The 23,818-nt window shown below is 40.0% G+C and overlaps 1 protein-coding gene across 6 annotated transcripts in view; it reads left to right on the top strand.

Moving 5' to 3' along the window:
- The window catches only part of VAV3 (vav guanine nucleotide exchange factor 3), a 275,359-nt gene that overhangs the window by 32,158 nt on the left and 219,383 nt on the right, over positions 1–23,818 (top strand). For 5 of the 6 annotated variants that reach the window (XM_048066888.2, XM_048066894.2, XM_048066889.2 and 2 more), the window contains exon 2: positions 5,387–5,503. In XM_048066888.2, coding sequence (XP_047922845.1) covers positions 5,387–5,503 — 117 coding nt within the window. Of the gene's footprint in view, positions 1–5,386; positions 5,504–21,134; positions 22,218–23,818 lie in introns of those variants that run through there. The other variant, XM_048066896.2, reaches the window with a different exon arrangement.

Raw genomic sequence — 23,818 nt, 5'->3', positions numbered from 1 at the left:
TGGTTGCCGTTACCTAAGCTGCTGCCCTTTTGGGGTATGCCTACGTGGCCGATTTGGCTGTATAGGCACAGGCGAATAGCTGCAGCTGTGCAGTTCATCACGTAGCGCTGTCGGAGGAAGGGCAGGAGGGGAAGCTTTCAGAACTTTCATTGACGGGCCCTGCTCTTCCCAAAGGAAGAGTAGTGGTAAGGTGGTTTGAGAGGGCAGCTAGCTACCCCCAAATCCTCTTTTCCTGTGCTTTTACTTCTTGTCATAGTTCTTACAGGGCAGCTGCTGAGAGTGACTGGCTGCAGTGCTGGCGGTTATTGGGAACCTCCTGAAGGCTGTGCAGGGCTGTGACTGCGGCATCACAAGGCCTGCAAATGTGGCGATGGAGGGATAGCTGTGGAATGTCTGGAAGGAGTAATGGTGCCTGTTTAAGAAGTAGTGGAATCATAGTTTGCCACCTTATTTTTAAAAGGAGAGGGGAAAAACCCACCTTCCCCCTGACATAGAGTAACAGTGGTCTGCTTTGTATTCCTGCCTGTGTGTAGCCTAGCACCTACTCAGACTGTCTGAGGTGCTCAAACTTCAGTTTGGTCTGTGCGCAGTGTTTGGTCCTGGCTTGTCCTACATACTATGAATGGCTATTGGTACGGGTACAAATATGAGGAAAGTTTGCTTCCTTGCTTTTGACTAGAAGCCCTATAATAAAAGGGGAAATAAAGATGAATTGCTGTGTTTTCCACTCTTAACGATTTAAACAAAAAAAAAAAAGTTGAAAGTGTGATTAGAATTCTGTCCTCTCTAAATACTTGGCGTTTCTCGGCCTTGGGTTTTCACTTGCCTGACTGGTGTTGCTATGTCGGAATTTCATATAAATGTCTAACGGCACAATTTGATCTTCAGAGCTCTTTGTGTTGGTCTCTGAACTCCCTTAGGAATACCTTTTAGTACAAAAGGTACATCTGGATATGAATATGGTCTGTACCAACAGACCTTCATTCCATTGAAGTACTTCATTGCTAAAACATATTTTCTGAGAAATACCTCTACCTCTATAGAAATAGAGGGAATATGAAATTGATTTTTTTTTTTCTTTTGCATTTCATGTTTCACTTCATTAAAGGACTGGCTAGAGAAATCAGTCTTCCCTCTGGGCAGCTATAGTCCTGCCTGTGCTTTTTGTGTCTAATAAGTCATTTCTATTCAGTTCCCTTTGTAAAGTCTTTCTATACATTTCTGTCAGCACCCATAACCATGCGCTGTGTTGGAAAGCCTGAAATAAATGCTTCTTTTTGTGTCAAGTAGCAAGCATTACAGTAGAAAACAGCATGCTTTTTCTATGGAACTAAGTATAATTTGGTTTGCCCACTCTTATCCAATTTAAGTTCTTACAAATACAGTACCAATTACATAAACCCTATCTTTTTTTTTGGGTGGTAGAAGTTTTTTGCAAACTTGTTCTTCATTTCTTCATTTCTATACATATTATCTTAATGCCTCTTGCAAAATTAAATGCAGTGCAGAACAGACCAGAGGCCGCTAAAACTCTGATCTGTTGCATTAAATGACTCAAGGGCTTATCAAAAGAGTTGTAACATCTCAGCAGCCCTGACAATGACAACATCATCCGTTTGTAGAAGTGTAAGTACCTATGTGAAGGCACATCCAGCGTGCTTCAGAAATATCTTGATAATCTGCACACATTTTGAAAGGATTTTTTTGCCCCCCTATCATATTAAACATACCTTGTGGCAATACTTCTCCAGCCTTGCTGCCAGATAGGAAATCTGGGAAGCTGTCAGTGGTGAACATCCATGTCTGTGCAGGGAGTGGTGAGGGTGGCTGGAGCTATCCCCCTTTTCCACCTGTTTGCAGGGTCCTGACCTGACATGTATGGTGATTTTTGATGGTCCGTATCTGTGTGTGCTCTCCTCTTGTGCTACACCTAAAGAAGAGAGAGACGAGCTTTATTTTTCACTAGTGTTTTGGGACTTGTGGCTTGAACCATCCTGCTGCAATAATTCTTTTAGCAATCCACATATTAAGATTCCTAGGTTGTGGTGTCCTAACATAGCAATGAACCCTTTTTGGTATTTTTTTTTTTAAGTATGTTTTTAAGTTATCTTCTACTGAAGAGGCACCAGTTCTTGAACTGAAAGACAACACTTCCTGTGGAGGAGACTTTCAGAGATGAGACCAAATGAGAGATGTCTAGCTCTCATTGCATCTGTATGAGAACTGCTCGTCATGCCTTTGATCTCCCTGTGGTGTACCAAAGCATAATGTTTTTGTTTGAAAATGAAACACAAAAATGTAGTAGGTTTCCAAATATCCTGAGGACTATACTTATAAGCGAGAGACTGCAGACTGATGCTGCCTTTTTCTTATTGCCAGCGAGAAGGGTTGTCTTCTGTAGAACTTCCTCAGTTTTACGCGTGTGCACTTTTTTTAATTTGGAGGTTTCTTTTACTAATTTGCACTTCTTCATACAATAACCACAGTGATAAAAATCTTTGTTTTCATTGAGAAAATTGTTTCTGTAGATGATTGCAATATAACATTTTGGAAAATTTTCTGAAAGCTTTGTGAATAGCATAATTAAGTGACTTTTGGAAAATATAAGTAGCATATAACATTCTTTGTAAATATTTTTTTCTCATATGCTTTATTCAAAAATGTGTGCATATAATATGAACGTATTTTAGTTTTAGTAGTCTGAGGTACATTCAGGTAGCTACTGTGGTTAGCTTAATAGTTCAGAAATAAGCCTTTCATTTTCAGTTTTGCAAGAGCTAATTGATGGTTCGTGAATCATTAGATGCTCGGCTAAACCCACTGAGGTTTCTTTGGACTAGCAGGGGTTAGTCTGTATTGTCCGGAGGCCTGTTCTGTTAAAGGCACCATTTGGCACGCTGTAATTGATGATGTGGTCCCATCCCAAGTGAAGGTAGATTTGACAAATGCGTAGTCTGTGGTTTCTAGATCCTACAAGAAATGTAATATAACTGCCGTGTTGTCTTAGGGTTATTGAATATTAGATTAAAATTATGTCAAGCCTGTTTAACATATGAAACGTTAAATGCAGTTTGCCGCTTAATGAATTTAGTGAGTATTGAGTACAAAACAAAATGGGGGGAGGACTGGAATCTTCTTTGTTTTTTTTCTGTTAGAACATACCTAAGAATTCCATTTATTACTTGCAACATAAGTGCTTTAACATTCCCTAGCCCACTGTTTTTAAAGGAAAACTTAATTTCATGTAATTTGCTTTCCCATCTGTCTTCTGTTATAGGAGGCCTCTGTTAGGAAAACTTAGAGAAGTTTTGCAGAGTGGGAAGAGCATTTTGTTTGTGCATACCTGCTGATGCATTGAGCAGTTTTTAGCTATATTAAAAAGCCAAATGCAGCTCCTGGAAATACCTGTGGCGAATCTAGGCCAGATTTCAGGCCCATGACAGCTCCTGTCTTTCCCTTAACTTTAGGTTTTCTTGAGAGGTAAACAACTTAATGCAGCTGTGAGCTTTCTGTTGGGAAATGGCATTGCTAATGAACCTAAATTCAAAAATTTCTAGGTGTTAAAAAGGCAGCTGAGTTTTTTCAGTGAGGAGAAAATATAGCAGCTGTGAGAATTTCAGTGCAAGTAAATCAGTATTTAGGCTGAATCAGTACTCTGCATGGAGAAACCTAGTAGCCTTTGGCTTTTAAGAACAATAATAATAACAAAAAGAAAACTATCACTGTTCTATACTCATCCTCTGGCACTTTCTGACAGGGCCAGGGTGGAAGGAGTACGATGCCTTATATCTGATAGCGGGCTGTATCTTCTAACTGTGTAATTGTGACTTGAAAACTGTAGTTTGTGTGAAACAGAGAAGCTTGTGATACTGACTGAGCAATCTAGGCATGTTTCCTCAAATTTCAGCAGGTGTAACAGGCCAGTGTGACTCCAGTGTGGTGACTGAGCAGCCGTGGCCACAGCCTGGCACCAGCTGCCCAGAGCAGGTGTGGGCCTGCGGATGGGGCTGAGAGGAGCCCGGGCCGAGGTCACAGCTCCGGCCCCGGCGGCCCCTTAGGCCTGGTGTGGATGTCATCAGTCTCAGGCCAGGGCTCATCCTGGTTACCTTCCTGCCGGCTCCAGCTTGTGCGGTGATGGCTTCTGTGGTGCTTTGTGAAGAGTTTGGCTGTCGCCTTGTCCTCATCCACTGGAGCTGTTCGCTCTTCAGGCTTCTCCTGTTGATCGGTGCTTTTACATGTATAATTTCCTAATCGGTCTGATCCACCGGGTGCTCTGCTCTTCCCGTACCTGGTTGGTTAGTTCTGTCTAAGACATGAAGTCAGGCTCCCTGTTGCATTGGTGTTTTGTTGTCTCAGGCTGAAGGCAAAGCAGTGACATGTTTTGTCTGACTGAGCAGTTTGGGTATTGCTTTGCACTCTGGATGCATATGGTTGTGACACTTTTTCTGTATTAATTTCAAAAATACTGTTTTTATGTAAACAATGTAAAGTTGGAACTTGCAGCAATGCTATGATCAGTTGTAATGTAAACAATCCACATTCTTACGAATCCACGATAATGTGAAGAACTCCAGGAACTCCGCTCTAATAGTGAGCTGCTGTATATAGGTACTTACAAAATGCATATTCAAGGCACAGTGCTGTGTTATTTGAACTACTGTGGCTTATAAATAGTGTATTTTGTTTTGTACTCTACTGCATACAAGATCTTAAGGACTTTGCAATGACATCTTTGTGGAGCTAATGCCCTTCTAAGCAGACAAAGGCAGAAACAGCCCTTGATTCAGTACAGAAATCCAGGTGGTTTGAGGATATTAAATTTCCAATAGATAAATTGTAGAGTACTTTCAACTGCAAATTTCATCCCCTCTTGTGGTCTACATGGAGAGTATGTATTCATAATGCCTTTACTGTACTAAATTTGTACGTGTGATCGCTAGGCATTCAAACTAGACTTTCACCTTAACAACCGAAGATACATGATGTGGATGTAGAATAACTTTTTTGTATTAATAGCTTTATTAAGGTACTCATATTTGAAAACCTGCAGTCTTACTTGTGTTCTATATTTTCTTGTATGTCTAGAACTGAAAAGTAACTCTGCATTTAAAGTACCTTGTATCTAGTAGCATATTGCCATTTCTCTTTGTTTACCTAAAAAGAAAATTCTGTATTCAGAATTTGGCTAACACTTCTGAGTCTGAAGGGAATGTTTGACTGAATTGTGAAGTTCATAGCATAGTGGAAGTGCTGACTTAAAAATAAAACAAACAAAACCACGAATAATTGAGTTCATGAGTTTTATAATATATTTGTGACCAAAGAGAGCATACAAGTTTCTGATTGATTCACTTCATACTTAGCATTTTTATTTTCTTTCCCCTAGTTTCTTTGCTTGAAGAACATAAGGACCTTCCTTTCAGCATGTTGTGAAATATTTGGGATGAAGAAAAGTGAACTTTTTGAGGCATTCGATTTGTTTGATGTAAGAGACTTTGGAAAGGTAAGCATTCTTTTATCATTATATCCTGAGTGACACCCATGTTCTGCTGCTTGAGGAAGGAAGACTTTTTTTTGTAGATGTGGTGCAGGAATTGTAACTAATGGATGAGTGTTCCCTGGGGGGAAAAGAACCACAGTGGGGAAGAATTAAGAAAGCAGAGGAATTAAATTGAAATTGGAGGTTGAATAAAGAGCAGAGGAAAATCCGTGGTAGGAAATTTTTGAAGGTGTGAAAAGTAGAGAGAAATTAAACATGATTGAAAGATGCTGAGATAAAAGTGGATGAAATATGTGAAGATGGCAAAATGTAGGCGAGTACTATGTGGTGAAATCACTTCTGATTTAAAAAAAAAAAGTGTGGAATCAAACCCTGGGCCTTCTCATTGTAAGACCATGTGGTGCACAGCATGTTTCTTCCATCTCAAGCACTTGAAATTCATTCATATATTTTCCCTTCCAATTTTGTTTGCTGACAATTGTTTATTCAAGCTGTTGGGTTTTCTAGCCTACTGTAAAGCTCATATACAGCTGTGGTAGGTTAATGTGACTATTCTAATTTACACACCATAAGTATATTCTTCTCTAAACCTATCACTAGTTATTCTATATATAAAAGAATTTTCCAGTATATCGTTCACAGCCACCCACGTATCTGTTTGATCTGTCGTTGCCAGCATATGTTCAGTTCAACTTCGGTTTCTGCTTTTGAGTCATAGAGTATCATTACCCTATTTCCACAGAAAAGGATCTAGAATTTACCTGAGGTAGCAGCAAAAATAGTTATTTATTCAAATTTGCTATATTTCAAGCATTATTTCCTTTTTTTAAGGTATCATACTTTCACTAACTTCTATGTGCTGCCTTTTTTGTAAGTAGATGCAGAGGTAAATCTGATCTAAGAGTGCTGGCATGAATCAGGGTTGCAGTGTGACTGAGTGTTTGACAAGGCTAAGTGAGTAGTATTAACCAAAATATCCTTTTCTGAATCTTTTGTCACGTTTTTGCCCCCCCCCCCTTAAAAAAAAAAAAGCTGGTAATTTCACTTGTTACTCATGGATGCTGAATGTCTTTTGTCCTCATAAATCATATTTAAAATAAAGCATTTGTTAAAACAGTCTTTTTACAAATTTAGTACGTTTCTTGTTTTAGAAAAAAAATTCCTTTTGTGCAAGTAGCAGAGGAATTGAAATGGTTGGTTTTGATTGTCTTTGTGCAGTATCAATGCTTTCTTCATTCAGGTATTTAGTAAATCAGATATCTTAATGTTTGCATCAAATCTTTGACGTGTATGCGTAATGTACAGATGTCTTTCTTTTATTATTGTAGTTTCTAATTGATCGGTTTCATGTTTTCTGCTACATGAATGTACCCAGCCTGTTTTTTAAGCAGTCTGATTTTGAAGAAATATTTTGCAGTACAAATTATTGCTGTATAATTGAATACAAGTAAACAAGTTCTGAATTAAGGCTGAATTTAGCCCAGCACAAATGTTTCTGACACTCTTTACTTGTAGTTATAACAGAGTTTATTTTAGAACATATTTTTATGAAAGTAGAATAACTTGTTTAAAAACAACAACAACAAAAAACAAGTCTTCCATCCAAGATATTTACCATTTCTCATCCCAAAGTAAAATTAGATCCAGAGACTTGAAGTTCTGCTTCTGTTGCCACAGTACAGCATAAATGGACTTAGTATCCCTGGTACAGTTATTTCAATATTAGGGATGGTGATGGTGCTTGCTTAAAAGCAGTGTTTTTTGTAGTCTTGGCCTGTGCAGTGGCCATCGTCACCTTTCTTGCAGAGCTGCCAGGTAAAACTGCAGTGACAAACTTGGAAGACATGGGTCTGTGGGATTCTTTAGTGAGATGAACTGTGTGTGAAGTAACAGCTGCTTGTGCAGAGGTGGAGATGACAAATCGAACAAGCCTGTGCAATCCTTCCAAAAGCTGTGCAGGGCACACCTCTGGGCGCATAATGGCTCTGCTGTTCAGCTGTTGGCATTACGTGCTTGTGTGACTGCTTGCCACACAAGCCAAGGTCGCAGTGTGCAACAGGTCTGCTGATCTGTATTTTTTTACTAGCCTCTGCAATAGCATTATGCTGAGTGAGTTCTATAATTTAACAGTTACATGTTTGCACAGTTAGCTTGAGAGTATTTGAAGTGGCATGGGATTTCATATCTAATAAAATACCTCTTTGGAAACTCTGATTCGCCATTGCTAGTGTTGGGAATAAGCGAACTTATTTTTCCAGTGTTTTTTGCTTCTCAACTTTCCCCTTAATTATTATTTATTCCTGTGAATAACTGCTCAAATGTAGGCCTAAATCTCCAGCTTGCTTGAATTTGAATAGAATATTGTACGTATGCAAAAGGCCAAAAAAGCAGCGGCCCAGATTCTTCCTGCTGCTGCATGCAGCTAACTAACTTTGCTGTTTCTAAAAATAATTCTTCAAACTGCTCTACCTAAATATGCCCAAAATATGAATGATTACAAGCACAAACAAATAACATAGGAAGGTTTAGAAAGCCTCTGAGACGCATGTGTTTCTCAGACTGTTGACCCAAATGGGTGATGTTTGTGTGATTTCCACAGCCTCTGAAACATCTGAATACCCAGGGAGCCAGACAGTAGCTGTCTTGAGTTGTCAGAAGTTGGCAAGTACTTTTCAGTGCTGAGATGTAAATAAACTGTTGCTGAGGTGATGCTAAGCCTTACATAGTTGGTACTTTTAAAAGTTCCAGTTAAATTTAAGTGTTCTTTTTTTTTAAAACCCAGACACCTGAGTTGGTGATCTTAGGATAAAATATTCTGCTTTATGACAGATTTTAATGACTAAGCACGCTAACAGGGGGAAGATGAGAAATGTGTCAACAGTAAATGAGCAATATGCTTTCAAGGAACTAAGACTGAAATGGAAAAAACATGCCCTAGTGATCAAAATCATCTGTTTTTGAAATATATATGTCAAGTTTTTTTTAAAATAGTGGAGCAAAGCCCTGTGCCATGGTAGTAGTGGCTGTATACTGTCTATATAGTCATAGGCCTCTTACCAACCTTGGGAAACACTGCTTACAAAATGGTTGATTATAATGGTGAAACTTATGTTTAATAGCTAAGGGTAAATGAATTGCTTTCAGATATTATGTCAAAACACATGAAAATTTGACTTGAACTTTGTGCTCTGCTTTGGAGAGACTTTGATCTCTATGATTAGAGTAAAAGAAGGGTGTATGCAGTTATTTTTATGGAAAGTAGGGCTGAAGCAGCAGCACGTACAGAGTGAGGGACAGGTAAAGAAAGAGGGAAGCAGGCAACCCCACGAGTATGACTTCAGTGCGTAAGTGCTCTGTAAGTATTGACATCAGCTGTTAAAGGATGAGGGTTTTCTTCTGTTTCAAATATAGCACAGAATTTCTGGTTTGTAGGCTGACAACTTGAAAAAGAGAGGGGATACATCACACAGAAATGGAAAGGTTCTCAAACCATGCTTTCTGAGCATAAAACCCCCATGTTTTGTCTTCAGTTCTGCATTGTTCATCCATTCCCACTCAGTTACCTTTCTTTCAGTAAATTTCATTGTTGCTGCGTTACGTTCCTGACGGAGCATGAAATGCCCTCCCACGCATGTGGGGTGCCAGACAGTGTTTTCATTGCAAATTCCATGCTGGAGAGTCATTTTTCACTAGTACGGGGCTGTCAGGTTCTTCCTTTCTACCTGTGTGCCAGAATCAACAAATAACGTTGATGCTTGTTCTTTCGGCTCTGAGCCCTGCACGCCCCTCGAACAGTGTCTGCGCTGTTTGGTATGCCGCAACAAATTGTTGCTATCCCTGTTGTCTGAAGGAAATTTCAAACTCATGTGTTGCAGAAATGGGAATTGGGATTAGATTCAGAGCTTGTTGATGTCAATAGGCACCCGCTGGCCTCAGGAGCGGTGTTTGAAGTCCTGTGGGGAAAAGGCTGTCCGGATATTGTCAGAAAAAGAACTTTGTTTACTCTGCTTTTATATAATCGAAGCAGTGTGACTGAGCATGGTGTTCTGTATGATACAAATGATCTTATACGAACACAACTTGTTTTTAATTTTTGAATCCTGTCAGTAAAGAATAAATACACCTAATTTCAAAATTGGTTAAATAGCAGCAGTAGGGCACTGTAATAGATGTCTAGAAATAATATACAATAATTATGATTTGAAAAAATCAACAGGATCAGATATCGGCTCCTACCAATCAAACAAGTACCTAATTTTAAAAAAAGCATGTTTTAAGAGGATTTAAGATAGTATCTAGTGTAGCCAGCTCTCCAGTAATGCTTGAAAAGCTTGCTTATTTAAAAGAAGAAACTGCTGTGAAAACACTGAATGCATATATTAAGGTCATGTAGTCTGTGATCATTTTAGTCACTCTGTTAGCGCAAAGGAAATCCGGGCAATGATGCAGCACAAAGTCATGCTGAAGTTGAGGATCCTGGTGTGTTAGTATTCCCTCAGGTTTAACAGATTCCAGGAAGATCAGGCAGATGTGCCTGAGATGCACACACCAAAATCAACACAGCAAAGAGCAACAGTTGTTATAACAACTTATATACCTTTCCAGGAAGAGAGAAGAGGAAAAAACATTTAGGAAATCTTCAGTAAAACTGAGATATTTGAGATCGACGTCAGTTGTTTCACATTTTAAGCTGTGAATTTACAGAGCGAGATAAGAGTAAAAATTTTACAGAGTAAGATTTGAACACTTTAACTAATAGTCAAAATAAAGCTGCAGAATGTTGGGAATGTGTCAAGGCATAGCATATTTTTGTAAAGATACTAAAGCCTAGAATGGGGAAGGAGAAAGGAGCTGGTAAAAACGCAATGGTCATTAAAACCAGAGGTTTTTATCTTCACTCTGAGCTCCCAGTGGTAGAATTAAAAAAAAAAAAATCGTAGTTGTTTGCCCAAGAAACCAGCTGTACAGTTGCTTTCAGGGGTAGCATTTTAATGTGAGATGGACTGTTTTGGGATGAATGGCACTTGATAAACTCCTTCAGTGTGTACTTCAGAATGTGGGAGAATGAAGAAACAGAAAAAGATATAGACAAGTTTCAGCTTTCTTCTCTACAGAATTGCCGTGGCCAAAACGAGTAGGAAAATACTACCTGTTTTGTAAAACTGATGAAATGTTTGGCATATATGGAAAGCCTTAGTTGTTAGGTCCTATTCCTGTTTGTATAGATTTACATAAAGGTCAAACACTCAGTAGCCTCCCTAAAAGCGTCCCTTAAAATAACAAAAAAACCTTTTCAGCCCCAAAGAACATAAATCAAGCTTTTGGGATAAGTGGTGAGTGGAGAGAATCAATAGGATGAATGATGTTGTACCTTATCAACGACCTTATTGAAAAGTCCTTGAAAAATTTTAGAAATGCATTGCCATGGTGTGCCAGTAGAAACAATTACAAACACTAGATAAATTCTGTGTTTTGGTCAGTAATAATTGCTACTGCATTGGTCATCTCCAAATTGCTCATACAACTTGCTAGGCATGAAATGTCAATAGTTCTAAAACCGTTAGCATGAGCTTATAGCTTCTAGATGAGTGTACACATTTAAGTGTGAATATTTCAGGATTATGCTCTTGAATGTTCTTGTGACAGAATACAAGTGGACAGCTGTCTTTCCAAATGAGCTTTTATAAGTTTCTTAGGTTTGTCATAACTTTTTCAAGCTGTAATATTTGCTTCCAGTTGATGAAAATGATAATGATAATCTTTGTTTTTGACCACATCACAAAGTTAAAAGTACCACAAGTATGTGATTAATGAAAAATTCTCATCTAGGGAGTGCTCAAAATTTTTTGCAAGTATCAGAAGACATCAAGTCCTTATTTAGTGTAGACTTCATTATATTTTTCAGCAAACATGAGCAGGCTTGGGAAAGTCAAGATTAATGAGCAACTGCTGATGTGAAAAAATGAGTTTGTGAGCACATCTCCCTGTTGCTATGATGATCTTATCCGAACGTTATGTAGATCCAAATGTTATGTGTAATGTTTTTCACATATCCAGCAGATGTTGGACTTGCAGCATTGAATTCTGGTAGCATGCCTTCTTCTGAGGTGGAAGAAGTATTGGAGGAAGAGGACAATTGGAGCTTAAGTAGGTTTGATAGTGTTTAAGACATAAGCCTTCTCACACATTTATTCATAGAAATAATTTTAAACCTTACTTTTAAACAGGTAATTCATTCTCTGTGGTACCTGCAAAACAAACTTATCAGATAAGTAAATGGAAGTTGATGCTGGAAGAGAGAACTAAAACCAACACTTAATTTATTACTGTTGGTCTCACAAACACAATTATAAACCAAATAAAAACAGAAGGCAAAGTAGTAGCTTCCAGATTTAGTCCAGATGGACTTGAGTCTTTTTTACATCTTGTTTTCTTTGAGTGACATTGTTCACCCTCTAAGAAGGATAGGAAACATTTTGTTTGTTTGCTTTTCCCCTCTTTTGCAAAGCCTGGAGTAACCAGGCTTCTGAAGAGGGAAAGCATGGCACTATTCTGCAACTAGAGCAAAGCAAATGGAAGAGGGATGGGAAAAGACAAGTTGAAGTACCATTTGTATAAGCTGTTCCATCCTATCTCATGTTTGCAGTTTAGTTAATTTCTAGGAGAATCTCCCATTTTGACCTAGATTCTTCCACTTGCTGTCTGGGTTCTCTGCTTGTGCCTCGTACTGCTCTGGGATTTTGCTATTCAAATTATGTGAATGTAAAATTGTAATGACCCTAGAAACAGATAGAATAGGGTTATTGCAGTTACCTGGGAATGTTGATCATTCTGTTATTTCCAGTTATGCCACGAAATGGGCTTGACATCAAATTAAAAACCCTGTTGCAAATGTTTGAATTTCAGATCATGTTAAGATGGAAGATCGATTTGCCGCTGAACATGAAAAGGCTTAGACCTTGACTTCGGACTAATGTGATTTTATTTTTGTCATCAGTGGTGCAAATTAAATGTTCAAATTGGACACTGAAGTAAGGCACTATTTTAAACGTAAAGGATTTGCCATTTTTAATCAATGATCCCCTGCCTCTTCAGAGCTGTGGCATGTTTGCTTTCAGTTGATATTCCTCATGTTTGCTTGTAGGTGTTAATTTGGAGTCCAAGTGCCATCACTGTGTAATAAAGGAGATGTTCCATTTGATGTCCAGATTTTTTTCTTTTTTTTTTTTTCTGTAATACCTTGTTCATTCTGTTTATATTTTGGGAGTGAGGAAAGGGAGAAAGAACTTGATGTGGCTCCCTCAGTTCTGAGGGATTCTGTCTGTTGCACATCAGCCTTTTATTTCCCTACTCAGGAACTGGGAAAACCCATTGTAGTCATTTATTCTAGTTTTCTAGGTAATTCCCCCCAGCCTCTGTAAGGCAGACTTGATCTGGCAGAGCTATGAGATTTAAGACTTACAGCAAAGTCATATTAACATTTGTGGTAACAACGCATGTTTTACCATTAACATTAATTGCTACCAAAACTACCTGGATGTTTTCCTATTTTAATTTCTTTTACCTTGTGGTAGTCTCTGGCTGGGCTTTGCATTGAGTTCAGGGTTTGTTTTCTGAGTTGGTATGTTTAAGGTGCTCTCTATTTCAGATCTAAATCTGTGTTCATTTATACACCTATTTTTCCATCACGGTAGGTTCTGACATGGTTTACTGCACACCCTTTTTAGATCTTGAGACAAGGCTTATGCCATTGCATGTCATGTTCAGGCTTCGCTTCACCTCCTCTTTAGAGTTTGCATTAATATTTCTAGACATCTTTGAGTGGTTTGGACTACACTTTGCTTGTAACAGTCATGTTAAAGTCAAATGTTTCATTAAGCCACATGGACTCAAGTGAAGTCTATTTACAGAGTTGGGTGGGTTGTTTTGAGCACTTGGTTGTTCTTATATCTGAAGTAGTAAGCCACTATTACTATTAGATGCTGGTAAAAGATGAAGCAACAGAACAGTTTTGGTTATGGTATCTAAATAAGGCGGTTAGGGACAAGCATGTGTGCTTGCCTGCTGTATTCAAACAAAGTATCTCCAGGATTTTAGGTAACAGCAGACAGCAGGCTGTATGAGGTGCCTTAGCGTTGATGCACTTCAGCAGGCTTAATCCTTATGTAAAAAGTTCTCTGTTGCTCTTGTTGATATGTGCTGCTACTTTCCTTTGGCTTTAATGAATGCATATTCATGATTTACTTGCTTATGCTGTTTTTATTGTAATAGTGCATTCAGCTCTTTAACATATAGTTTATCACTTTTCATGTTGTTTGGGCCTTATGTTCCCTCCTGGTGTTACTACACCTGTATCTACACAATTTTCTTCTGCTAGTGTTTTCTAGCTGCGGATCTATCTGGATCAACCCATTTGATGTATTTCACATCTACTTGACTTCTTGAGAAGATTTTAATACAGGTTGTAGAAGAGAATATGAGAGATTATTCATTTAAAAGTGTCTCTTGAAATAAGCTTTGCAAGGTTATGTTCAAGGTATGGTAGGATGCTTATTCAAAAGTAATACTAAATTGGGCATCTTCTTAAAGATGGGAAGTGATTTTGTGTAGGACTTGCATAAGAAAGCATTCAGTTTGTTACTGTTGCGTCCTTGAGGAGTTCTGATTACAACACTTGGCTTAATTACTATGATACTGGTCAACTGTTCTTGTTAATGTACCATTCCTTTGTGCCTAGCCATCTGTCTGAGCAAGAGACTGACAAACAGCACTATGAATTACCTAGAGCACCTTTTGCACTACTGTCCTCCTTTTTTTGTTGTTGTTTCTTAGAGCTTAACTTGAATCTTAGCTGACTTGATCTCAATAAAAGTTAAAGCTTGAGGGAAAGCCGCAGAAACAAACAGAAAAGGTTATTTGGAAGTGAGCAACTTGGAGTAGTTATCAGTCCCTATACTGCTTGCCAAAATGTCTTGATTGTATGCATAAATGATGACAACAGTTCAGTTAAACTGGTACATTGTCTATGCATGGTTTTAAAAGAACAAAGCTGATGCCTTTATTGCTGCATTCCAATGTAAAAAAAAAAAAAAGTGTAATAAAGTATATATTATTCTTCTATTATTTCTCCTTGGAATGATTTAAAATAGCTAAGCTTTTTCTTTTACTGAAAGATGTCCTGGCCTCTAGACTTACATATGTGTTTAAAATGTTTCTGAAGAGCATCTGTGCTAAATCTTCACCAGAGATATTTGGACCATGGGCTTGGTCACTACCTGAGAGGCAGAAATTACAAGCTACAGTGAAAGTGAAATGGTGGCCTCGACCATCTGTAGTGCAGCGTTGGGGTTTCCTGTGAAGAGTTAATCAAGCAAGTGCAAGTGTCCTCCAAGCTTAAGTGTGGATGCCATGGTGGGACCAAACCTGAGAGATGGCAGTGTGCTGTGGGGTAGCAGCAAGTGGGTTTCTGTTCCCTCTGTGGGAACCCCCCTTTTCTGTATATGCTCATCCCCTCCCCTGCACTCCCTCTCTTCTGAGAGTTTGTAGTTGGTAGTTTTATTATGTAAAGCAGAAGTGTATTCTAGTGTTCAGTCCCAAATGATAGCCTGTTTTCAGAGATGATAGTGTTTGTTTGTTTGCGAGTATTAAAAGTTCAATGCTTGTTTGGCCTGAAGGATGCTCTGCTAGTCATATTGGTTGTAGTTTCATTCACTGCTTTTTCTGTACAGTTTCAAGAGAAAGTGAAACCTATAGTGAATGGCTTGCAGCAGGAAACACTGTTTGAGTGTTTCATAAAAAGGAAATAGGTATGAGTTAATGAGAAGTGCTTACAAAATGCATTAGAGGGCTCTTACTTAACGTGTTGGTGACGGGACTAGGGAGGTGTTTGATTAAAAATTGTTCTGTTTTTCATTCCGACAGTAACTGTTGTGAATTAATGTCTGATGTGCAGTGTTCTATGCCTTTGGAAAGCAGCATGAATACTTGAAATAGTTTGGAAACAGAAATATGTCCGAGTATATACAAGTGTATTTACAAATTTAAAAATACTTTATTTGCTGTAGTTGACTGGGATCATAAAGACTACCTCGTCGTGAAAACTAATGAGTCTTCCTGTGCAAAACATCAGGTGTATTTAGGGAGATGGCTTCTTTTGGCTTAAGTATGTTACAGAAGAAATGTCAGCCAGCTGCTGCGGGGCTAGGTGTGCCTGGCACAGTCTGTCCCTCTTCGCTGATCAGATCAGCGGGAAGGGGCCCTGTGGTTCTTGCAGAAGTTGATTGAGGTTTGAGAGGGAGATTTTTCAAAATGGCTGATTTTGGAGCAGAGAAAATAAAAGATGTTGAATAGCTCCTGGGCCTGTGTTGGTCAGCAAGGTGCTGCCACTTGTTCTGTGCGGTCCTGCGAGGCTCTAACGTGGCTGGATGGGAGAGGCAGGAGGAAGGTAACTTGGGAGGTGAGCCTCGTCTGGTCAGGCGGAGGTGGTGGGTGCCTGGGAGCAGCCACGGCCTCACTGCAGCGGGGCTGCTCTCCCGTGCCCACTCCCTGTCAGCCCCAGGCCGGACAGCAATCCCGCTGCTGCCTTGGAAAGCCTCTGCTGTGCCTCTGCCCCTCCGGAGGCCCAGCCTTGGGGCTGCCAGCACCCGAAGGGTGAGCTGTGGGCCGGCGAAGCGTCTCGCTCGTGGTGCTGTAGGGCTGGCGGATTCGTTGTCGCTGTCACCACCATAGGGTTTGTATGCAGGCTGAGTGATCTGGAGCTGTGGCTGCCTCTACCATGGCAAGGAGGTGGTTTGGGACTGGGCTTTTGGGTCCTAAATGTTTGTAACTACATATCCTGGTAGTACCTTAGCAATGAAGAACACCAGGAGAGGGAAGGGGGGACCTATGAGGGGGAGTAGAAGAAAGTAAAAGGGTGCTGGGACAGGGAGACCAAGGTGGCAGTACCTCGGAGACAATAAAAGTTATTGAGTCTTATGCAAAAACTATGGCTGTGTGTTCAGATAGAAATGATAAATTTAAGTACTTCATATTCCAGCATGATTCACGAGGTTTATCTGGACAGGTTCTACTGAGCAGACTGCTTGCACTTTCAAGGCTTTCTGTGTGAGGTATCTAAGGTGAAACACAAGTGATTGAAAAATGGGCATGCCGTTTCCAAAATAACCATTCAATAACAAAGTATTCGTCATAAAATTTTTGCACTGAGTGTATTTGTTGATCAACTTGAGAACCTGTTTAAAAACTGTTGTGAAAAGCAACAGCAGCTAAGTGGAAAGTGACATTACAGAAGAAATTACAAGTACTGCTAACAGAAATTAAATGATTCACTTCAGCTCGTGCTAACTCTGCAAGTGAAACAGTTGCTGAATTTCACCTTATTGTTTAGAAGTGTAATTTGCTGACGTAAGTCTTAAGATCTGTCTTTAAAGAGCCTTTGATATGAAGTAGCAACATGGGCACATTGTATAAATGCGCTGCTATGCAGAGGTAGCTGACAGAAGCATATCTGAATTTTTGGAATGTGCTATTCCAGGCATGTTTTATGTACAACTGTTAATCTTGGAAATAAAGTAAAATAAAATTCCTGAATTAAACAGAGTTACTTACAGAACTGGATGTATGTTTAACTGAAAGCCATTTTGTTCAATGGACATATAAAGGACGCTTGGCAGAATTACACAGCAAAGCCAGTTGAGGGTTAGCGCTCATGAATATATCCCATTCTCCACAATTCTACTTCATGGTTAATTTAAAATGCTGAAAGGCTCAGAGTGCTTCTGAGTTTGAACTGATTTGTGCCAAAATCCATCAGTGATGTTGTGCAAGCAGCATGATGTGTGTTTCCTGCAGTAGCTAATTGATAGTAGCTGAGGAATTCAGTGCACTCTGTAATCCACTTTTTACCAAAATATGTAAATGGCTTTTGAGGGAGGATTTACTGCCTGTGCCCTTGCAGGGAGTAGAGGGAAAATGGGAATGTAGGTCAGCGGTGGCTGGGGGCAGGGAGTTTTCCCGTTTCCCATTCAGCCTTCGCTGGGGTAAGCTGTTGTCCAAAACTCACGGTGCGGTTTCAAGTGTGGAGCAGAGATGCTGCTGATTTCGCAGTGACTCACTGGCGTTCTGTAGCGTTTTCCTCCGTGGTGCTAGGTCAGTAGAGAATAGTCTTCCTGTGGCTGGTGCGGGGTACTTCCACGTGATACTGCAAGTCGCAGTACCTACTGCGTTGGGCTGTATTTGCCAGCTCCGGATGTGCTGTAAGGTGTTGCGATATTATGGAACAAGCACACTGGGGTATTTAGCTGACATGTCTAAAGCTGTATTTTGAGAAGGACTCTTCTCTCCAGAGGAGGGAGAGGAGTGTTAAATGCCTGCTCCGTGAGGGACAGAGGGGGTGTCAGTGTGGGCAAGCAGGGATAATGCAGGGAGAGACCTCCCTAGTCTTTCTCTTCCGATGTATCCCTTTCCTTTGTGGACTAAACAAAGCCAAATCCGCCAGCAGAGCCTTGGGATACATGCTGAGAATAAGCATCCCCTGCAGCTGCTGCACTGGAGGCACCTTGGGGCTGGCTCCTGGGCCGGGGAAGGCGGCCAGCAGGCAACATCACCAGCTCCTTGCAGAACGTGGCTCCTGGGGATTAGCTGAGTGCAGCATGGCATAAGGAAAGGAAATAATGCCACGCTTGTGGCAGTCACACTCGAAACAGCTGGCTCTACATACTGTCCAAATATTAGTGCTGTCAAAGTCCTGGTTGTAGTTTGCATGTTGTGTGATGATCCCCTGGAATGAACTCCTGCCTTCAAAAGCTGTCCCTTCAAAAGCAGTGAATTAAGGAATTAGACCAACTTCCTTCATATTTACATATTTTATCTGCAGCTTTTCCTTGAAACTGTCCTGTCTTGGGTAGGTAACGATAATGAAATTCTGTAGCTGTTTGAAATGGCCAGCTTTGTGAAGGAATTAGCAGTGTGTGTTCCTCTTGAGAGTGCTTTCTTTTGCATTTACGATATTTACTTGGCTCTTGTGGCTTCTCATGTTTTTAAATAATCTCCTCGTCAACACCAGTGCAAAATATATGTGTACATACATACCTATATATACACACCATCTTTTGAGACTTAAGCACTTACCCTTTATTACAATTTATACTAAATACTGTTGACTGACAGAATTCTGAGTTTATTTTTGAGGCTATGTTTTAATGTGTTGTGATTTTTTTTTTTGGGGGGGGGGGGGGGAGATCTCCCTTAAAATCTTTCAGCTAGCAAAAAAGGTTAGCTTGAGCACCCAACTTAGTGGATGGATGCAGCTGCTCTGCTTGATCCGTGGGGAAACGACTCTTGGAAGCAAGCTTCATTATGAGTCTTGAAGTATTAGCTTGGTAAAGTTAATGAAAGGTCTTAAACCACCACATTAGAAATGTCAGCATACTATTTTCCAAGTGGTGAGGTCTGTTTTTTGTTTATGCTAACTCGGAGGCTGAATGTAGTCTTGATGAGAGATGATGATTTTACTCAGTTGCATATTTTGTGGCAGAAAACGTTAAAATCATGATTGTGCCTTAAACAGGTTTTTACTGTCCAAATTAGTATAAACTTGCTTTAAATCATGTTTTAATACTGCATCAATATTTTATTAATATTTTTAATAGACAGTTGTTAAGCTAAAAATAAGTGTCATACTCTAAATCACTTATTTTCTTGGATGTTTTGCCTTTTGAGAGTTGAGTTGCATTATTTCAGTCAGAGTAAAATTCAGGTACTTTTTGTGTCTGGCTTTATTTAAAGATTCAAGATGTAATAGATAGCTGTGATATTTGGGATTTTGATAATTACACTTGACAAGCCTAATCAATCCTATGGAGAAAAAAGTATGATTGTGTGGGAGAAGGAGGGACAAATAAGTTTAGCTTTCAGGATTTTTTTTTTTGATTTATGATTTTTTTTTAAACTTTTAACCAGAATATTTTTCATATGTTAGGCAAACAAATGACTAGATGAGGTTAGAAGGAAGAGTTCAGTTATATAGAAATGATAAGCTTAAACTTGTCATCATCTATGTATCTGAGAGTGGTAGGAAAATTGCTAGACCAGAAGGTGAAGCTTTCAAGTGCTTTGGTTGAGGAAGGTGAAGCTTTGGCAGGGAGTCCATGGTACCTCACCTGGTGAATGCAGAAGTGGGTGCCTGTGGTGCAGCACCTGCAGCTGGGTATTTTAAGGGAAATAGAAGATGAATTTTTTTTTTCCAGAATGCAGGAAAGACATACCTAGCAAGCATTAGATAATATCCAAAACTCAGTGAAAGAGCTCAAATACTGGGAACATAACCATAACATGCACTTTGATTAGGTAAGTTTTACAAAGTAATTCACATTTACATATTTTTTTTGATGGAGATTTGCCACCCACAGGTGGGTGGCATACATTCAGAATCTGTAGAAACCACAACCAGACTGCTTCTAATGCATACAAGGGCAAGATGTATTAATTAGATTAACCAGCAGTTCATCAGTGCAAGCATGCTGATGCTGGATGCCAAATTAAGTGGGAGTGCATGAGAACCTTTCTATTCAAATTGCAGAACTTCTGCAGATTTCCTTATGTCTATTTCAGCTGTGGAAGTGTTTTTTTCTCTAGTCAGCATAGTCCACCTGTGCCTGTAGCAGTCTCCTAAACCTTAGGAAAAGGTGATGCTTAGCAACTTCATGTTAACAAAGCAATAATGGTACCAAAATAGCAGTGCCCCCCACCGTGTGACTGGTTCAGAAATAAAGGATAAAATCTTTTGATGCTCTCCTGTTTATAGCTTCACTGTGGATTTGTTGGGATTAGTTGGTTTTGAAGTCCTACAGACATTTTATCCCTCCAAATTAAGAGGAGGAGAGCTGGCCCGTCTCCTTCCTCCATGCGGGGCTCTTAGCACTGTCTTGTGTTCTTGTTGCCCTAGCCTTACCCCTAATGAGCACAGCCCGTGTGACTCTTTCTACTTAATTATACTCTCATCACATTTTTAAACTCATTTTCCCTGTTTAGTTACTGTTGGATCTTGATCATTGCCTTGTCTCCTTTGCCTTCATGCTTAGCCCCTCTCTCATCTCTTTGCTTTGAAGTCTGCTGTAGTCCTTCTCCCTGAAGTGCTTTTTGGGCCTTTCTTGTTTCTGCATTTCAGGTTTGTTTCGGCAGTCTCATTCTGTCTTGCTTTTAGTCAGGAGACTGGTCCTGTTATGCCTGTGTTCATTTTAATACATCTCCAAATTTTTCTGCCTACCAGATAAGTACTCCCTACTTGTAAGAGAATTATAACTCTATTGGAAATCCTGCACTTCAGCTTTCTCCCTTGTTGTACGTTTGCTAGAACTTGCATATCATGCTGTCGTCTCTCATTTCACTCACGTAAAAAGGAATTTTCAAGTGTGGTTTTGCTTGCTTCCTCTCTCATCTGATTCGGAGTGTATTTTATATGTTGACTAGCATAGTAAATGAAGACCCGTGGTCTTTGTTGTCTGACACCAGCAAGCCTCTGAAAAGGAAAGAATTCTTAGCACTGATGTTCTGATAAGGTTTTATTTCCTCCCTCTCAACTGAGGGGGGGATGACGACACTAGCCCTCTCCAAGCTAAAGAAGTAACTTACAACTTGGAAACCAATAAATCATTTAATAATTTTCTTTAAAATTTGCAATCAATAAAATAAGCTTTCATTTATTTGGAGTGATTCACAAGATGCTTTGACTGAGTAAATCATGTAAAACTGATGTAAATCATGTAAAACTGATTTAGAGAATATTGAATCTGGGAGGATGGTAGAGCTTTCTTTTTCTAGTCAGCTCACTACTACAAACATGACTGAAATCTGCTACTGGGGCTTCAATACAGAAAGCAAGGCGTGTCACAAGGCAGTAAGAGGTACCAGGGTAACGGAGCTTCTTAGAAGCCCTGACTAGAAACGCCAGAAGCCGATTAAGATCTTTCCAGAGGAAATGCTGTGTAGAAATAGCAAGTCTTGTGCCAGTGCACAGCTGTGGGCTGAAGGGAGAGCGCGGGGCGAGGTGGGAGGTGGAGGCCGGGCCTCTGTGGCACGCTGCTGCTTGAGGGCCTGTTGGCGGGGCAGACTCCGTGGTGCCGGCGGGCTGTGTGGTGCGTGGGGCATGTAAAGGGAAAAAGGCACACAAAGGGGTGGGCCAAAGGAGTCTGCCATGCAGTTACTGATGTACCAACTTCCGTGAATCTGGCCACGGGGCGGTTGTTGTGGTGCGAGTTCTCTCTTTGCATGCGGGAGGCCGCAGCCTGGCTGTTCCACCCTGCTGTTAGGGTGGAAACGGGACCCCAAATCCTCCCGCTGCAGCTTCCTGCACGGCTCCTCCTGCTGCTGTGGGAGACGGGGTGCTCAGGAGGGTCTCACCGGGTTTGTGGGCCCCTGACCAGGGACTGTACAGTTACAAGTCTCTGCTTATTTCAGGGGGGAAAAAGGAGTATCTGAAATGAAGTTACTTGCTCGTTTGTGCAGAAGATGATTTGGTTAGCTTCCAAGAGGATGCTGATACATTAATTTTTTTGTTGGGGCTTCTGTACCTGATCATATATACAGACACTGGGAGACATCTTCAGCTCCTACTGCTGTGGTAGACGTAGCACGTGGAAGTAAGCCAACTGGGAATGCTCTGGATGTTCCTGGCTAAGAAGAAAAAAAAAGCGCATCCCATTTAGGAGAGTGAATAAAAGTTAGTAAGTTTTCTTTCTCCTTAAATGTACTTTATCCAAGCAGTGTAAGGAAGGCATCTTTCATGACTGCCAGAAAAATAATCTAAAACATTTTCATTTTCAAAGTGTTTTCCCTGAAATGGTAAGTGATGATGAATCCTGGAACTGGTTTAGAGAAGGCAGGTGTTCCCATAAACATTTGAAAGTACTGCTTTCACTGCTTTTGAATAATGTAAACTTCTGTGGAAGTCAAGCTGTTGTCTACACTAAATCATGAGATTCTTTTTGAAACACTTCCATTCCTCTAATGTTAAGAAAAAATTACACTGATTAATAGATAGATAGTAGACAAAGCCACTCAATTTACTGTAGTAACACTAGGCCTTGCTCTGCTGTTTGCACGCATGTTGAAAACAATTTGACACAGTGAAATTTGGTTGTTCCCATAGGTATAGTATCTGACTTGTTTTTCCTTCGATGCATGTTTACAAGTGCAGACCTCTGGACATTGAGGGGAATTGAGCTATAAATTTGTCTTGTTAGCTAAAATGTTAAAAGCAAGGTCTGCATTTTCCCAATGTTATGACTTGGTACAGTTGTATCAGAGCTGCCTGGCTGATACAAAAGAATTGGTCTGATGGTGTGCCACAGACCTCAAGATGGCTTTAAATTGATCCATGTTAGTTCACTTGGCAGATGAAATCCTTACAGGAAAAATCTTGCCGTGAAGCTTCTAATAGCCAGCAGAGCCTTGAGCTGGGCAGGCAGCAGATCCCATCGGCAGCCCTAGCCTCGCCTGCTCTGTTGGTGTGTCAGCTGCAGTAGTCAAAGGCTGCCCGAGGAGTCTCGCAGGGACTGTCACAGGCAGTGGGCAAAGTAAGTGTCTCAGCATGCAAACATCCACTGACAGATTGAACTTGCATTGCAGTAGCCTGGCCTATTATGTGTGTAATAATCCATTTTGACTGAGACCTACAGCAAGAAATTAACAATATTAATATAGCTAACGAAGATTCATGGGATATGCATACATCCTGATAATTTTGTCCCTTTTTGTGGAAAACATGCAGCATCTTTTTTTGAAACAAGTTACGGTTGAGGGAACTGTGTATTTTTGTTCTCGTTTTATATCATTTGCTTTTCAGGTTTGGTTTCAGTTTTCTTATCCTGTTTTCTAGTTTTTGAGGTGACATTTTTGTCATCTCAAACCCTGTCAGAGGCTGGCAACATGACTTTTTTTAAAATGAGATTGGTACTTTTCCCTTGCCTCACCCTCCCTCCTTTGACTTTCTTACTTGCTGTTGACATCTCTCATCTTTCCAAAAATTTAGCTCTTGCCAAACCCTCTGACTTGACTGTTGTCGGAGGATTACTTTTCGCACATCTGCCTCAGTTGAATATTGCTCTATTTCACTGTTTTTAATTCTGTCTCATTCCTGAAGCTATTATTTTTGGTCTGAGTGTAACAAGGGAATTCGTGTTGTTGGAAATGACTGTGAGTGGTATAATTGGTGCTTGCCAAGTAAAAAGGGATATGTATGGAAGGACATAATTTTAAGAAGCATATTGTGATCAATATGGGGTGAAACTGTAAGCGCTAATGTTTAACAGCTTCTTTGAA

The sequence above is a fragment of the Anser cygnoides genome, chromosome 8 (assembly GCF_040182565.1).
Source record: "Anser cygnoides isolate HZ-2024a breed goose chromosome 8, Taihu_goose_T2T_genome, whole genome shotgun sequence".
Classification (NCBI taxonomy): Eukaryota; Metazoa; Chordata; class Aves; order Anseriformes; family Anatidae; genus Anser; species Anser cygnoides.
The sequence above is the reverse complement of the archived record's forward strand: the minus strand, read 5'-3'. Positions and strand labels throughout refer to the sequence as shown.